The 14463-nt window shown below is 55.6% G+C and overlaps 1 protein-coding gene across 1 annotated transcript; it reads right to left on the bottom strand.

Annotated features, from left to right (window-relative positions):
• Positions 1 to 1954: 1954 nt before the first annotated feature.
• On the bottom strand, positions 1955 to 12094 carry REN (renin). The gene is made up of 9 exons (XM_036079519.2): positions 11997 to 12094; positions 8810 to 8960; positions 8127 to 8250; positions 7405 to 7523; positions 6232 to 6428; positions 3890 to 4030; positions 3362 to 3506; positions 2993 to 3091; positions 1955 to 2116 (listed from the first exon to the last, which is right to left on the bottom strand). Exons 1-9 carry the CDS (start codon positions 12092 to 12094, stop codon positions 1955 to 1957), a joined length of 1236 nt encoding a protein of 411 aa, XP_035935412.1.
• Between the last annotated feature and the right edge of the window lie 2369 nt (positions 12095 to 14463).

A 14463-nucleotide genomic window follows, 5' to 3' on the forward strand; every position in this document is an offset into this window, starting at 1 on the left:
GAGGTGGCCGGCCTCCTTCCTCTTGCCTCGGCGGGGGCCGCTCTCCCCGGGCAGCCTGGGCAGGGCCGGGGGAGGCCTCTTCCTGCGCCTCTGCTCCAGCCTGGTGGATGGAGATCCGGCTGCCGCCAAGAGGTCGGCTTGGACTCGCCCACCTGTGCCCTAGGTCCCTCCTGGAAAAGGAGTCCCCTGCTGCATCTCAAAGGCCCTTCCCTGCAGGGCGCTCCCCAGGCAAATCCTGCCCCCCCCGCCCCCCACGCATAAACTAGGTGCAGAGGTGACATTGGGTGATGCATGTGGAGGGTGGGAACCGAGCTCGCTTGTCTTCCGCCCGGGTGGGAGAGCTCTCGAGGCCCCATCCAGAAAAGTGCCTACAGAGAAAGGGCCTTTTTGTTTCTCCAAGTTGTTCCTTTGGCCTCTTCAGGAACCTCTCAACCACAAGGCCCCTATCATTATTGCTGTCCAGAATCCAGCTCTGCCCAGCGGAACTTCTGTGATAGTGGAAACGTTCTATATCGTGCTGCCCAGCGCAGTGGCCACTAGCTACATGTGACTGTCCAGCACTTGAAATATGGCTAGTGTGACATTCGACTTAATTTTAATTTTAATGTAAACAGCTGTATGTGGCTATCATATTGGACAGCTCAGGAGATGATGGGGTAAGCCTGCCTATTTAAGGTCATGGAGCCCCAGGATATCCAGCTGGAAAGGACACCGACTCCAACTTTGCCTTTTTGCAGTGAGGAAATAAAGCCAGGCTGGCAAGAGAACTTAGAAAATGGGGCAGGGGGTCCGAGGCTGGGATCCAGGGTCCTGAACACAGGCTCATGCCCTTGGCTCTGCGCAGGGACCCTGCAGACAACTCCTGCCTTTGGGAATCTGCCCTAGAGGAGCCCCAGGGTCCCACACAATCCCAAGGGGTGGCAGTTCTAGAGGTATGAAGTTTGCCGGGGGCCTGGTTGGCCACTCCGTGCTTTGCCCCTTTTTGGTCAAAAGAGGGGTGAACAGCTACCATGAAGGGGGACAGCGTCCATGGCTTCAGGTCGGTGCTGCCTTTCATTCCCAACATATCCACCCCATGCCGCTAACCCGAGGAGTAAGAGTGGGAGAAGACTTCAGCCTGTCGAGTCCCATGTCTGTGCAAGGGGGGACAGCAGTGCGTGTGGCTGTGTGCTTGTGCATGTGGGCCCCTTGCCAGGGTGTGTGTGGCTCTGTACCCGAGAAAACATGCCTGCATGGGATCAGGTGCCCCCAGCACCTGAGTCATATGGGCTGGCTTCTAATCTTGACTTTACACATTTCGACAAGCCGTCTTGGTCAAATGCCTTCCATCCTCTGAGCCTCCATTTCCCCACATGTACAAAGGGAGTATCAGTCAGATCTCCGGTGTTCCACATTTTCAGGTGATGGGGTCTTAGATTGCACGTGTAAATGGTGACGTGGGCCAGGGGGCTAGGGGGTTGGCTGGGCATGAGAGGCAGGGTGGAGCCTGAGCTTGAGGCTGGCTTCTACCAGCTAGGAGCATCTTTCTGACCCACGGTCTACGGTCACAGCGTTAGCCCTGGTCCTGCAGGGGCTGGAGGGAGCACGGAGCTGGCTCTGTGTGTAAGCAACTCCACCAGAGCGGGGCTGAATGGCATCATCCCTGCACGCAGGAACCTGTGTGTGCAGGTGAGTAGTTTGTCATTCTGTGTCACATTCCTGTCTGCACATGATCCACGGCTGCCTCTTGTCTCAGACCCCAGTGAACTCAGGTGCAACAGCGTTGTGAACATGAGGTCTTTATTCTGTTTGTTCTCAAAGCAGGGAAGAGCTGGTGCTGGAGGCTGGGCGAGCGTCCGGGAGGAGCTCCACACCCCATGCCCCTGTGCGAGGGCACAGGCAGGGGAGCGTCCCAGAGGGTGCTCTAGCTCCGGGCTAGGGCCGAAGGGAGGGCCCACCTGGGCAGCAGAGGACCTCAGCGGGCCAGGGCAAAGCCAATGCGATTGTTATGCCGGTCAAACTCCGTGTAGAACTTGCGGATGAAGCTGGCCCCCAGGACCCAGACAGGCCCGGTGGGCGGTGGGACATCCAGACCATGGAGGGCCAGGGTGCACAGGTCATCATTGCCATAGGGATCCTGACAGGAAGCAAGCGGGTTTCCCCCACTGCCCGCCACATTACTTTTCCCCTTTCCCCTTGCCTGATCCCAGCAGCTATCCTCAGCAACATCCTCCCTTCCTCCCCCAACTACTCCGGCCTCTCTTGCCCTTTCAACCCATCATGCATCCTCCTGGATGCAGGTACTGAGCTAGACACTGGGCAAACAATGCATCAGGCACAGTGCTACCTTCAAGAGCTTGCAGTCTGGCAGAACTTCTGACCCTAGGCAAGTTATTTAGCTGCCCTAAGTCTATTGAGTATAAAAGGGGGATAAGAGTAGAGGAGCATAGCATTACTGGGGGCAGTTGCCAAGAAGATGGAGACAAGGGGATGAGCACAGTGATTCCCAAACCTGGCTGCATGTTGGACTCCCCTGGGGAGTTGTGAAAAAAACACTGATGCCCAGGTTCCACCCCCGGAGGTTCTGATTTAATAGGTATGGGATGTGGCTTGTTACTGGGATTTTTTTAAGGACTTACTTATTGATTTACTTATTTATGAGAGAGAGAGAGCGAGTGTGTGTGCGTGCACACACAAGACAGAGGGGCAGAGGGAGAGGGAAGGAGAATCTCAAGCAGACTCATGCTCAGTGTGGAGCCTGATGCAGGGCTTGATCTCACAACCCCAAGATCATGACCCTGAGATCATGACCCCAAGCCGAAACCAAGAGTCAGACACTTAACCAACAGCACCACCCAGGTGCCCCCTTGTTACTGGGATTTTTAAAGCTTCCAGGTGACTCTAACATGTAGCTAAGTTTGAGAACCACTGATGTGGCATAAGGCCTGGTCCCTTTTAGAGGGCCCCTGCCCACCTGTCCTCCCTATTGTTGAGGGGCAGCTTGGAGCCTCACCCGTAACACGTAGTCTGCGCTGGTAAGTGTGTAAGCTCGGCCTCCAAGGTGGAAGGAGATGTCGGGGAGTGTAGGCACCTGGTTACAGTTCACGACATACTGAGGGGAAGGCAGAGGGAGCCGTGTTGAGTGCAGGAAGTCCCCCAGCAGACACAGCCCCGTGCCTGTGGCTGGACCCCTCTGATGGAGGGGGCTGGGCACATGGCCTACCCCCTCTGGGGGATAAGCCACACATGGGAAGGGTGAGAGGAGAGGAGGGGAAGGCCCAGAATGGCCCCATTTGGGACCTACAGCTTCTGGGGTAATTCTGGGACCCAGACCAGGTGGTGCTCCCCCGCTTTTGGTGCCCCCACTCCCCCAGCTTCTTACTTCATTTGTGCTCAGCTCCTTGGCCCCCAGGGTGTCCATGAGCAGCCTCAGGGAGCTGGTGGGACCCGAGATGTACGATGCACCAGTATCGACCACTACCATGCAGCCCTCCTCACAGACCACAGTGGCTGACCTCACAGACACCCTGGGGGAGGCCAGTCGGAGCGTCAGACAGACAGCAGGCTGATGGGACACCACCAGGCTGCATAGCTTCCCTGAATGAGGCGGTGACAGGAGGCCATGCTGGTGGTCCCGGGATGCACTGGAGGATGGGAAGGCGTGCGCTGGAGGAGGAAAGGTGCTGTCCCCTCCCCCAGCACGGGGCCTGGTGACCCACTGCCTCCTGTCAGTGGACTCCCTCCCCTCTGCTCTTCGTATCTCCACGTTCCCCAGCCCTGGACAGAGAGCTCAGAGAGTAAATGTTGGCTGTGCCTCAGGAGAGAGTACAAGATGGTAAGGCTGCCCCTTCCCACCCCCACCCCCAGCAGCAGCATTTTTGGAGAGCGGGGAGAGTTGAGGGTTCCTGACCCTTTCATTTTGATCTGCCAGGAGCCAGTCTGGCTGACGCTCACGTAGTGGAAATTCCCTTGGTAATACTGGGGGTCGCTGCCTCCCAAGACAAGCTCTCCTCCGAGCAAGTGGGAATCCCTAGAGGAAAGATCAGAGCTCCTGAAGACCCATAACCTGGAGACCCAGCACCCCAGCAACAAGGGAAGTTGGGCAAGGGGACAGCGTGGGGCAGAGGAAGGCGGGAAGGGTGGCAAGGCTGGGAAGCTGCAGGAACACCACTTCTCCACCTTTCTCGCCCCTCCCCAAACCCAACCAGAGGGTTCAGCTGCACCCAATCGAGCATCCCCACAGAGAAGGATCTGGCACAAGGACAGTGAGTAGAAGGCAAGATGAGAGTTGGCCACACCCTCACTTGGGTTTGGGGAGCTGCAGGTTGAGCAAATGCATGGGTGGGGGGTGCTCTTGGGGACCTGTGGGGTGAGGGTGGGTAAGGGGCAGGAGGCAAACTGAAAGGAGGGGTGGACAACTTTGGCATCGGGCAGAGCCTGGGCCTGCAGAGGCGAGTTGGACTTGGTGGTGGTGTATGTGAATCTGGACCCGATGTTCAGGAGGGTCAGGGCCATGTGGGGGCGGGGGCTCAGCTCCTTACTTGGAATTTCTGCAGAGAAAGAGACACAGTAGAGAGGAGGCCTATGTTTCCACTGAGCCTTACCAGCCTCTTCTTGGGCAGGGTGGGTATTATGCCCTCTTTTTACCTTTTAGGTGAAGTCACTTGCCTGAAGTCACGCAAGGGGTGGGTGGGGTGAGCGGAGCCGGGCTCCTGGTGCCCCTTCCACAGCTGACCCCCTTGCCTTCCTCTCCTCCCTGCCGCACAACACCTCCCCCAGCTCAGGGCCTACCCTGGGGGGCTGGTTTCCCCTGTGCATGTGCGGGATGGGGCTCTCCAGCATCCGTGCGCGTGGGGGTTTGGCACATGCTCTGCGGGCACGCGCACGTCACCGCCCTCGTTCAGAGGCATGTGCGCACACCAGCCCCCTCAGCCCTGCTCCCAACACTGCAAGATCCCTCTGACGTGCCCTCCTCCTTGTCCCAGGGTCAAGGAAGAGGCAGGCCCTCTTCCCAACAAGGCCCTTCTTCTTCCCGCCTGTGGGATTCTCCTCCCTCCCGTGGCCTCCAGGCTCCTGTGCCCTCAAGGATCTTCTTTCTTCCACAGTTTCAATCTCTCGCTTTCCATTGGCTTCTTCCTCCACCTACAAGCAAGCTCGGGCCTCCCCTAGCATTTCCAAACACCCTCCCTTCTCCCTGCATCTCCACCTGCACGCCCTTCCTGACATCTCCTTCCCTGTCGAATCTCTCAGGGCATTCTACATCTGCCCTCACCTCCTGACACCCACATCTACCTCTCAACTGCTGGTCATCTGGCCATGCTCCACCTCTAAAAGCTCTGTCAGAGACTGCCCCGGATACAGGGCCCGTTGGTGGCCTTTGCTCAATGCCTTGCATTTTCTTTTCTCCCTTTTACCTGTATGATTTCTCTGCGCCCTGACCCTCCCCTCCACTAGCCTTATGTTCCTTCCCTTAGGATCCCTCGCGTCTAGCTCTTACTGTCTTTCCAAACCCAGCAGCCTGGGGCAGATTACAGCCTGCTCAGCAGCTGACAAGGGCTTCCCCCAGCTGACAAGGGCTTCCCCCAGGCTGGTTGAACTCCACATAAGCTCAGCCCAGACACCTATGGGGTTCAGCCCCCCCGCTCCCTGTTGCTGCTCATCATGTTGTGATGTTTCTCGTCTTCCTTCCAGACCATAGGCTCTGTGAGTGAAGGGACTCTGTCTTGTACACCGTGTTCATGGCTGCACCCCAGAACCTCCCACGGTGCTTGGCACGTAAGCACCCAATATTTGTTGAATCAATGAGGGAGCAAATAAATGAAGGCATTAATGAATGAATGAAGTCAGCTTTCTGTGTGAGCGGGTCATGGGCCCCTCACAGTAATGCTTTACTTTCCATTACCCCCACCCTGCATTTTCGTCTTGTTCTAGAGCAGTGCTAATAGAACTTTCTATAATGATGGAAATGTTCTATATTTCTACTACCCAGTATGTAGCCACTAGTCATGTGGCTGCTGAGCACTTGAAATGTGGCTAGTGTGACTCAGGAATTGAATTTTAAAAAATTTTTAATTAATTTAAATGTAAGTGATGGTTTCCATATTGGGTAGTGGAGCTCTGCATATGGACTGAATACCACTTAATCATGAACACATCAAAATTCCAGTCCCAACTCTCCTGCTCTCCCAGCTCTCCTGCCTCTCCCCCCCTGCCCCGCACCCCCCGCCTCGGCCCCTCGAGTCCCAGGCTCACCTGCTGTAGTAGACAGAGAAGACATCCTCCTTTAGCACCCCCTGGGAGAGGATATGATCAAAGACGGGGGTGACCCCGCCAACAGCCTGTGCGGGGAAGCCCATGCCCAGAACCCCATCAAACTTGGCCAGCATGAAGGGGATCAGGGGCAGCTCTGTGACCTCTCCAAACGTCTGTGTCACTGTGATGCCGCCCACCTGTGGGAGGAAGGACCGGAGGAGACCAAGCCTACTGCCCCATTCCTGCCCAGGGTCTAGTCTAGGGCCCACATGCCCTAGGGTGGAGCCATTTGGGATGAGACCATTTCATCAATCTCCGCCCCCCACCACCACATATCCTCTCTTCTAATACTCATGCAGGCGGTGGGGGTCCAGAGAGAACCGGGGCTGCCCTGGGACTGGGAGGGGCAGAGGCTGAGAGGGCAGGACTGCCAGGAAGTAACAGAAAAGGCTCCAGGAGCTCCCACACGCCTCCCCAGGGGCCCAGCTTCTACACGGGCAGGACTGGGCCTCCGTTCCCCAGCCCCACTGTGGGTAAGGATTTCTTCAGCCCAGCCAGGCTTTCTCCCCCGGTTTCACAGACAAGGGGAGGGTAAGGAGTCCTACTGATTTGCTCTTGCATTCCACGTGTACCCCTGCCATAACTCTGACAGAAGCTGGAGAAACCCCAGAATGAGAGGGTCAGGTGCAAACCAAATGAAAAAGAAAACCAAGCCCTGGCCTTAATCCCAAACTTTAACCTCAGCTGTGACCTTAAAACCTATGCCTGACCCTAAAACTAACTCTGACCCTAATGTCACCAGTACCGCTGACCCTGCCTTGGACCCTGATTTCAGTCTGGGGTCTGGTTAAGAAGAGCCCAGTCAGAGCTGGGTGACCTCAGGCAGGTTAGCCGACTGCAGGCTGCAGGGCTCAGGACGAGCTCTCCCGTGAGCTCAATGTAAAAGGCTCCATAAATCACCCAGCGTGGAGCCAGGAGCTCAGGTTTGCTGTGTCCCAGGCACTGCAGCTTTGCGTCACCAGCCCGTGGCAGGCGGCGGGGCAGGGTTCCTCCCCTCCCCAGGCTCCAAGGTGGGCTGAACTATACCCTCCTCAAGTATGGGCCCTCAAGTGGCAGAAGATGTTTGGGGACAGGAAGGGCAGGGGTCAGATGACCTGGGGCACTCCCACTTACAGTCACCATGTCCTGGCTCAGGAAGCCTTTGACCTTCCCAGTTCCATAGTGGATGGTGAATGCTGTCCCGTTCTCCATGTAGCTGGAGGATTCCGAGGAGTCATAGAGGCTGTGAATCTCTGGCAGAGGGACATAGGCTCAGGTCTGTCCAAGAGGGGCCTGGGCAGGGGGGCTCGGAGGAAGGTGCCTTGGGCGTATGGTCCTGGTGGTTGAGGGCTTAGGTGCAGGGGTGGGGTGGCCCTGAGGCTGGAGGCTTGAAAATGTGTTTCATCAATCAAGGACTGTGTTTCTTGGGTCCCTGTCAGGTGTCCATTATCTGTGAGAATTTTGTCTCAAATGAAGCATTTCAAAGTAATTTCTAATACAGGGATGAGGAAAAGATTCTGGTCCCAGTAAGCAGTCACTAAAAGGTTGTTGACTAAGGAAAGGGGTAGGAGACCCTAAGTGCCTGGGTGGGTCTGAGAATTCAGTCCTCTCCCAATCTCAGGAAAGGGGAGGAATGGCCTTGTGGGTGGGCTGGGGACTCTTCCTGCTTGCCATTTTCCCTTGGTGGTCATATCAGGAAAATGGGAGACATTTTCGTCTCTCCTCTTGGGGACAGTGGGAACAGGGGCAGAGAGGAGATAGCTCTGATGGTGGCACAGGGTGTGAGGCAGGACTGGCCAGGCGTGGAGGGGGCGGGGGGAGAGGGACCACGGGCTGTGCAGAGACGGGGGGCTTACCACAGGCCATGTAGAGAGGGCTGCACTTGGTGGAGGGCACCCAGAGGTTGGCTGAGCCCGTGTCAAAGATGACTTTGAAGGTCTGGGGTGGGGTGCCGATGCCGATCTCGCCATAGTACTGCGTCTGTGGGCGGGGGGAGGAAAGAGGCGGCCGAAGGGGCTGAGGAGCCTTGTGGTTTTGCCTGATACCCCTCTGGCACTTGGGGTGAGATGGGGTAGATCGCACAGCCTCTCTGGGTTTCCATGTTCCGGCAGGGCCTGGGTGGAAGGCTGAGCACCATCTTAGGACTTCCCAGGAAGTGAGACGAGAGGGCAAAATAAAAATACTGAAAATGAAACAGGGAGGTGCCCCACCTCTAGAGGGGCTACTGACGTGATCAGCAGTCAAGCTGTGCGTTGCCCGGTCACAGAAACCTGCCCCTGAGGTCACGTACCCGTGCTGCCCACCAGGGACACCTCAGCTCGAGGCCCAGAGCCTGGATTCCTGCGTTCCCAACCTAACTCTGCCTCTGGGCTCCTTTCTGCCCTCTGTGCTTCTGCCTTCCCTGCTCTGAAATGGGAATTTTACAGGTTGCCCAGTGTGTCTCAGGATCTCTGTCAGAGACAGTGTGGAAAGAGCACAGAAAGCCTTGGGCCCAAGAGAGAAAGGAGATGGAGGAGCAAAGCCCCAGCGGGGCACTCACATCCAGGTAGTTGGTGAGGACCACGGGCGAGGTGCTGTTGCCAAAGGAGAATCTCTTGGCGAACTGGCTCCACTCAGCACCAAGCCTGGCCACATCCACGCCTCGCTCCTTCAGGCTTTCCCGGATGGAGGGCATTTTCTGGAGGAAGATCCTGGTCCAGGGTGAAGGAGGGAAAAACCAGAAGAGCTCTGCACTCCCCCATATTAATGGTGGGGTCCCCGAAGCTTCTAGTACAACTCTCCCTAACCTCGCCCAGACACCGAAGCATCGCTCTTGTGCTCTAAGGCCTCTCAAGGAGAATTTGCAAGCCTCCTCAAGCCAACTGCACTGGAATGAAATAATCCTCAATGCACTTCCTTCTGCTGTCTGATTTTGATCCCTGTCACTACAAAGCCGTTCGTGCGTTCCTTCTCTCATGCCATAGTTACATGCCGAACACTTACTCTCTGCCCGCACTACCCTGGATGCTAGAGATGGAAAGCTAAAGATCATCACTGCCTTCAGGGAGCTCCAGCAGGCGGGGAGCCCGAGGAGGAAGAGGAGGACACCCAGCAATGACATCCCCTCTAAGAGGACGACTGGCGCGCTCCCCTCAAGGCTGGGCAGGGGGAGGCAGTGCCGCGGGAGGCCTGTAGGTGGCAGCAGGCACCCACAGCAGCCTGCAGGGGCTCCGGATGCCAGGCCTGGGCTGCGGGCGGGAGCAGGGGGTGGGGTGGGGAGAGCAGCCAGCATCCCCAGAGGGCCCGTGCCCCCTGCCCTTGGAAAGATGTGCCTTCTTGAGCCTGAGTCCCAGTCCTTCAGCTTCTTTCCCTAACACCTGCCCCTCACCTTCGGGAGACAGAATTAAAGACACTGGGAGTGGGGGGTAAAGCAGACCAAGCTGCCCCCTGGTGAGCGCCAAACACCACACTCGCCCCTACGTAGCCCTCAGGAGGCCATCGTTGTCCTCCCTCTATGATGAGGAAGCAGAGGTTCGCAGGGATCTGGTGACTCAGAAAGGACGGAGCTTGGATTCAAAACAGTGTGTCTAGTCATGTTCCCCAGAGAGCGTCCCCAGGGCTCCCATGTGAAGGCTCTTCAAGGAAGCCTTGGGGGGGGGGTGTCCCTAGCTGTTGGCCAGGGGGTCCCGGGATTGCAGCCCAATTTATGGGGAAACTATCTTCCTTTCTAGCTGCTCGCCTACTTATAGTGTCCTTTCCTGCTCACGCCCGGCACTCCCGGACCCCATCGTGCCCACGGACCCCAGTGCAGCTTTCCTGCTAGCCAGGGTCCTATCTTAATGGACATGACTTGTCATAGTCATGTCACCGTTTACTGTTCACAAAGTAGTTTCACAATTATGATCTTATTCTCAGCCATCCCATGGGGGGGTGGGTGATTATTCCCATTTTACAGACAGGAAAATGGAGGGGCAGAGAAGGCCTGATCCCAAAGAGGGTGCATTCTCTACCACTTACCCTGAACAGCCTCTGCTCTGGACCTTTACTTTTACCATTCTCCTCTCAGAAAGTCCCTTCCCCCCACACCCCACCTCTGCTTGGGTCCCCACTTCATCTTCCCTGGGGCGCTCCCAGCCGGCAGCGCACGCACAGCCTCACGCTCATGGAGGTGGTGCCGTCTGGTGGTGAGGACGCGGCACTTGTGGGCACATGCTTAAATCCCTTATTACTGTGTGATTCGGATCAACTTACCTAACCTCTCTGGGCCTTTTGTGAGCCCCCATGAGCTCCTCTATGAAATCAATGTGCAGATCAAACAAGCTGCCCACTGCTCAATAAATGGAAAGTGTGTGTGCGAGAGGCTAGGAAAGCACCCTGAGAATGGGGTCCTGTGTTCAGATCTCCCAAAGTACCTTGCATGGCGCTGCGCACATAGTAGGTGGTAACATTTTGTGTTTCAAAAGCCTCTTTCTCCACTCCTGGCCCAACCCCTTCTTCTTTTCTTTTTAAAGAGATCAAGGGAGAATGTTTTTACCTTGCTCTGCCTTTACCCTGGGGGTGGGGGGTGGGGGCTGCGCCCAGGCACACTCTCACCCCACACCCCTACCCGAGCAGTTACCCTCTGGGAGCCTCTCACACGTGACCTCCCTGAGCGTCGGGGGTCCTCACCTGTAAAATGGGACTGCTGGGTTGTTGGGAAGAGGTTCTGAGATACGTGGAAAGATCCTGTGAAATCCTAGGCATGTTACAGGCTTAGCAACTATAACCGTTGTTGAAACCTATCCTCTTCCGGGCACCTGGCTGGCTTAGTCTTTAGAACATGTGACTCTTGATCTCAGAGTTGTGAGTTCAAGCCCCACGTGGGGTGTAGAGATTCCTTAAAGGTGAGATCTTTAAAAAAACCAAACACCCCACCCTGCCTTTTTACCTTGAGGTCTTCTCGTTCCCCCTCCCTCCCCACCTGAAACCCTTTCTCCTCGAGGTCGTCATCGTCCTTCTTCTCCCCCCTCTGCAGCCTTAATGAACCTAGTGAACTTAATGAGTCCAGTTCCCACAGGGCCTGGCCCTGGATGGGGGTGCTAGTTCGGTCTTCCTCCTCCCTCCTCTGGGCTGCCTTAAGCCTTTCTTTTAACACGGGTGAGGGGACGCAGCCTGGAGAACTAACACCCGCTGGTTTTTACTGCATGTTGGTATCACGCTGAGAGCTTTACATACGTTATCTCATTAAATCTTCAAAGCAGATCTGTGAAGTAGGTGCTGTTATTATCTGTTTTAAGAACGATAAACGGAGCCCTCCAGAGGTTAAGTAACTTGGCCGAGCTTTCAGAGCTAGTCAGGTCTGCTGCTGGGGCAGGATTTAAACCAAGACAATGTAACTCTAGAAGGCTTGTATCCAACCACTATATATATTGTTCTTCCTTGGTAGGCTTCCCCATAGCACCCCCTCCTTAATAATTAGGCTGTGAGCTCCTTGAGAACAAGGGGTAGGTCTTAATCATCTCCTCAGTGCCTCGCCTGGTGAGCTGAGCAGGAGCAAAAGCTTTGGGCAGAGATCAGATGACATGGCTTTTCGGCCCGGGTCGTGTGCCGCTATTGACCGTAGGACACTGGCGAGTCACCTCTCTGAATAGGACGCACCTCCCTGCCCAGCTGGTCGTGGAGACTGGATGACGTCCCCTATCTGGAAGCCAGGGGTGTCAGGAAGGTGGGAACCCCCGTGCCCCCGCCACCCTCGCAGCCCAAGTTACCGTCCAAAGGCGCCAGTGTCCGCAGGGAGACCGCGGACGCAAGCACCCCAGAGCACCAGCAGGAGTCCCCAGCGAGGCGTTCTGCTCCTTCGGTCCATGGTCGGCCTGGGTGCTCGGCGCTCTCTGGGATCCCCTGAAGCCTTGCGGCTCCCAGAGCCCTTCTCCTTTTATGCGCTCCGCACTTGGGATGGTCGTGATTTTGCTCTGCCCGGATTTATGATCCTGGGGCAGATGGAGGGCAGCCAGTAATAAATCCCCCCAGGGGATGGGGCTAGGTGGGTGAAGGGTGACCAGGGTTCGACGCAGAGCCGAGGAGCCAGGGGAAGAAGGGCTGTGGGAAAGCAATACTGTGCCCCGTGACACCAGCGACCCCATCTCGGCCTGGCCCTGCGACCCCTGACTGGGCAGAGGCTGATGAGAAACGGCCGTGTTCAGGAACACGGTCAGGGCCCAGACAGGCACAAAACCTAGGTTTCCCACCTCCCAGCCAGACTCCCCCCTCCATAGCCTTCAAGCTCCATCCTCTGCATTAACCCTGGCTGTGTCCCTGACTGGCCTCTCCCATGCTGCGTCTCAGTTCCCTTCTGGAACCTGGGTGACTTTTTCGTGGGAGAGCCAGACCTGGGGCCCCTGGGTCTGGTCTCCCAACTCCTCCTTCCCTTCCAGCTTGGCCCTGAGTCCCTTCCAGGTCCTGTCTCTGCCGCCTTCCCTTTTCCTTGCAGTTTAGAGTCTGGGCCAGCTGTCCGTACACACACCTGGGCCCTAAATCCCAGGATTGGTGCTATTTATTCAGCCTCCGATGTCTTCTCCTGGCTGTTCCCTGCTCATTCTTCCGCGTGCATTTCAAATATCACCACCTGCTCCAGGCAGCAGGCCCTGATTCAGCCTGGAACTGACTGCCTTCTGCTGTGGGCTTCCACTGAGCGAAGCGAGCTCTTCCAGGAGAGCGCGGACCTCAGCTGTCCCCTATCAGAGTTACCTCTGTAGACGTGTGTCTGCCTCTTGCCCAAAGGGGTGCTTAGCACTTATCAAATGAGTGAACTGGGGAACTGGCTCTGGGCTCATTGTCGGGGACCTGGGTTCTGGTTTTGACTCTACCACGAACTTGCTATGTGACGTCGGGCCCCTCTCTTCCCCTCTCTGGGCCTCAGTCTTTAAATCTGTAGCACGAGACAGGGCTGGATGGCCCCGAGGGTGCGGACACTCTAGTGTTCTGTTCTTTGCTGCTCTCTGCACCAGCTGGGAGCAGTGAAGACTTAGAGGAGATGGGGTGCTGGTGCGGCTCAGTCGGTAGAGCATCTGACCCTTGATCTCAGGGTGGTGTGTTCAAGGCCCACTTTGGTCGTGGAGCCTACTTAAAAGAAAAAAACAAAAGACTTAGAGGAGCTAATCTCTGTTACTAATGTGTTGGCTAATGCATATGTTTGGTCCTCTGAGATTTTAACACTCTCACCAAACGATGGGAGGATCTGGTGTTTCCTGGTGTAGACTCTTATCGGAGAATTTTCAGGCACTGTGGCTGGCACTGAGGGAAGTATCTGGGGGCAGGGGCAAACTTTTTTAAACCCCTCAGAATTGGGGATCTGTCTTGGCAGATTGAAAGAATATTTATTAAGCATTCCTATAGGTCTTGGTGCTCTTCATTAGATAATATTCATCGAGCATTTATTATTTGTCAGATGCTTTTCTAGACGCTGGGATCGCAAAGGTGACAAAAATAAATAACATTTCCACTCTTGTGGATCCCACATGTGTAGGAGAGATAGATTATCATCACAACATGAATGTAAAATAATGATGATGACCAGTAAGTTAGGGGGCTCCAGGAAGGCATCTCCAAAGAAACGACACTTGAGTTGTGATCTGAAGGCCACGTAGGCAGGCAATGAATAGCTGGAGAGGGAAAGAAATGGAGTCCCGATATGGGCAGCATGTGCAAAGGCCCTGTGGTGAGAGGAAGCACGATGAGAATAAGGGCCAAAAGAATGCCAGCGTGGCTAGACAGAGAGCAGAGGAAGTGGAGCAAGAGATGAGATGGGAGGCAGAGGGTGGGAAGAGCGAATGCTTGCTGAATGCTTATTATGTGCCAGATGCCATCCTCAGTGCCTAATGCATTCAACTCTCATTAACAAACCGCAGGAGGTGGTTCCCTTATTATTCCATTTTATAGATGAGGAAACAGATACGGGAGGATTCAGAAAGGAACTTGCCAAGGGTCACACTGACAATAAGTGACGCAGTCAGCCTGTAAGCTTAGGTGGTATGTCCCAGAACTCATCACACATTTGACTCGAGTATCAAACCACGAAAGTTCTTGAGCTCCATACTCTGTTTACCTGAAGAGCACAAGGGGTAAACAGGTGAAGAAAGGAATGATGATGTAATCAGATGTGTTTTGCAAAGACATGGTAGCTACAGTGTGGCTTAGCAGGGACTTTAGAATGGTCCAGAATCATGTGGCATATGC

This window comes from Halichoerus grypus, chromosome 7 (genome assembly GCF_964656455.1).
Source record: "Halichoerus grypus chromosome 7, mHalGry1.hap1.1, whole genome shotgun sequence".
NCBI lineage: Eukaryota > Metazoa > Chordata > Mammalia > Carnivora > Phocidae > Halichoerus > Halichoerus grypus.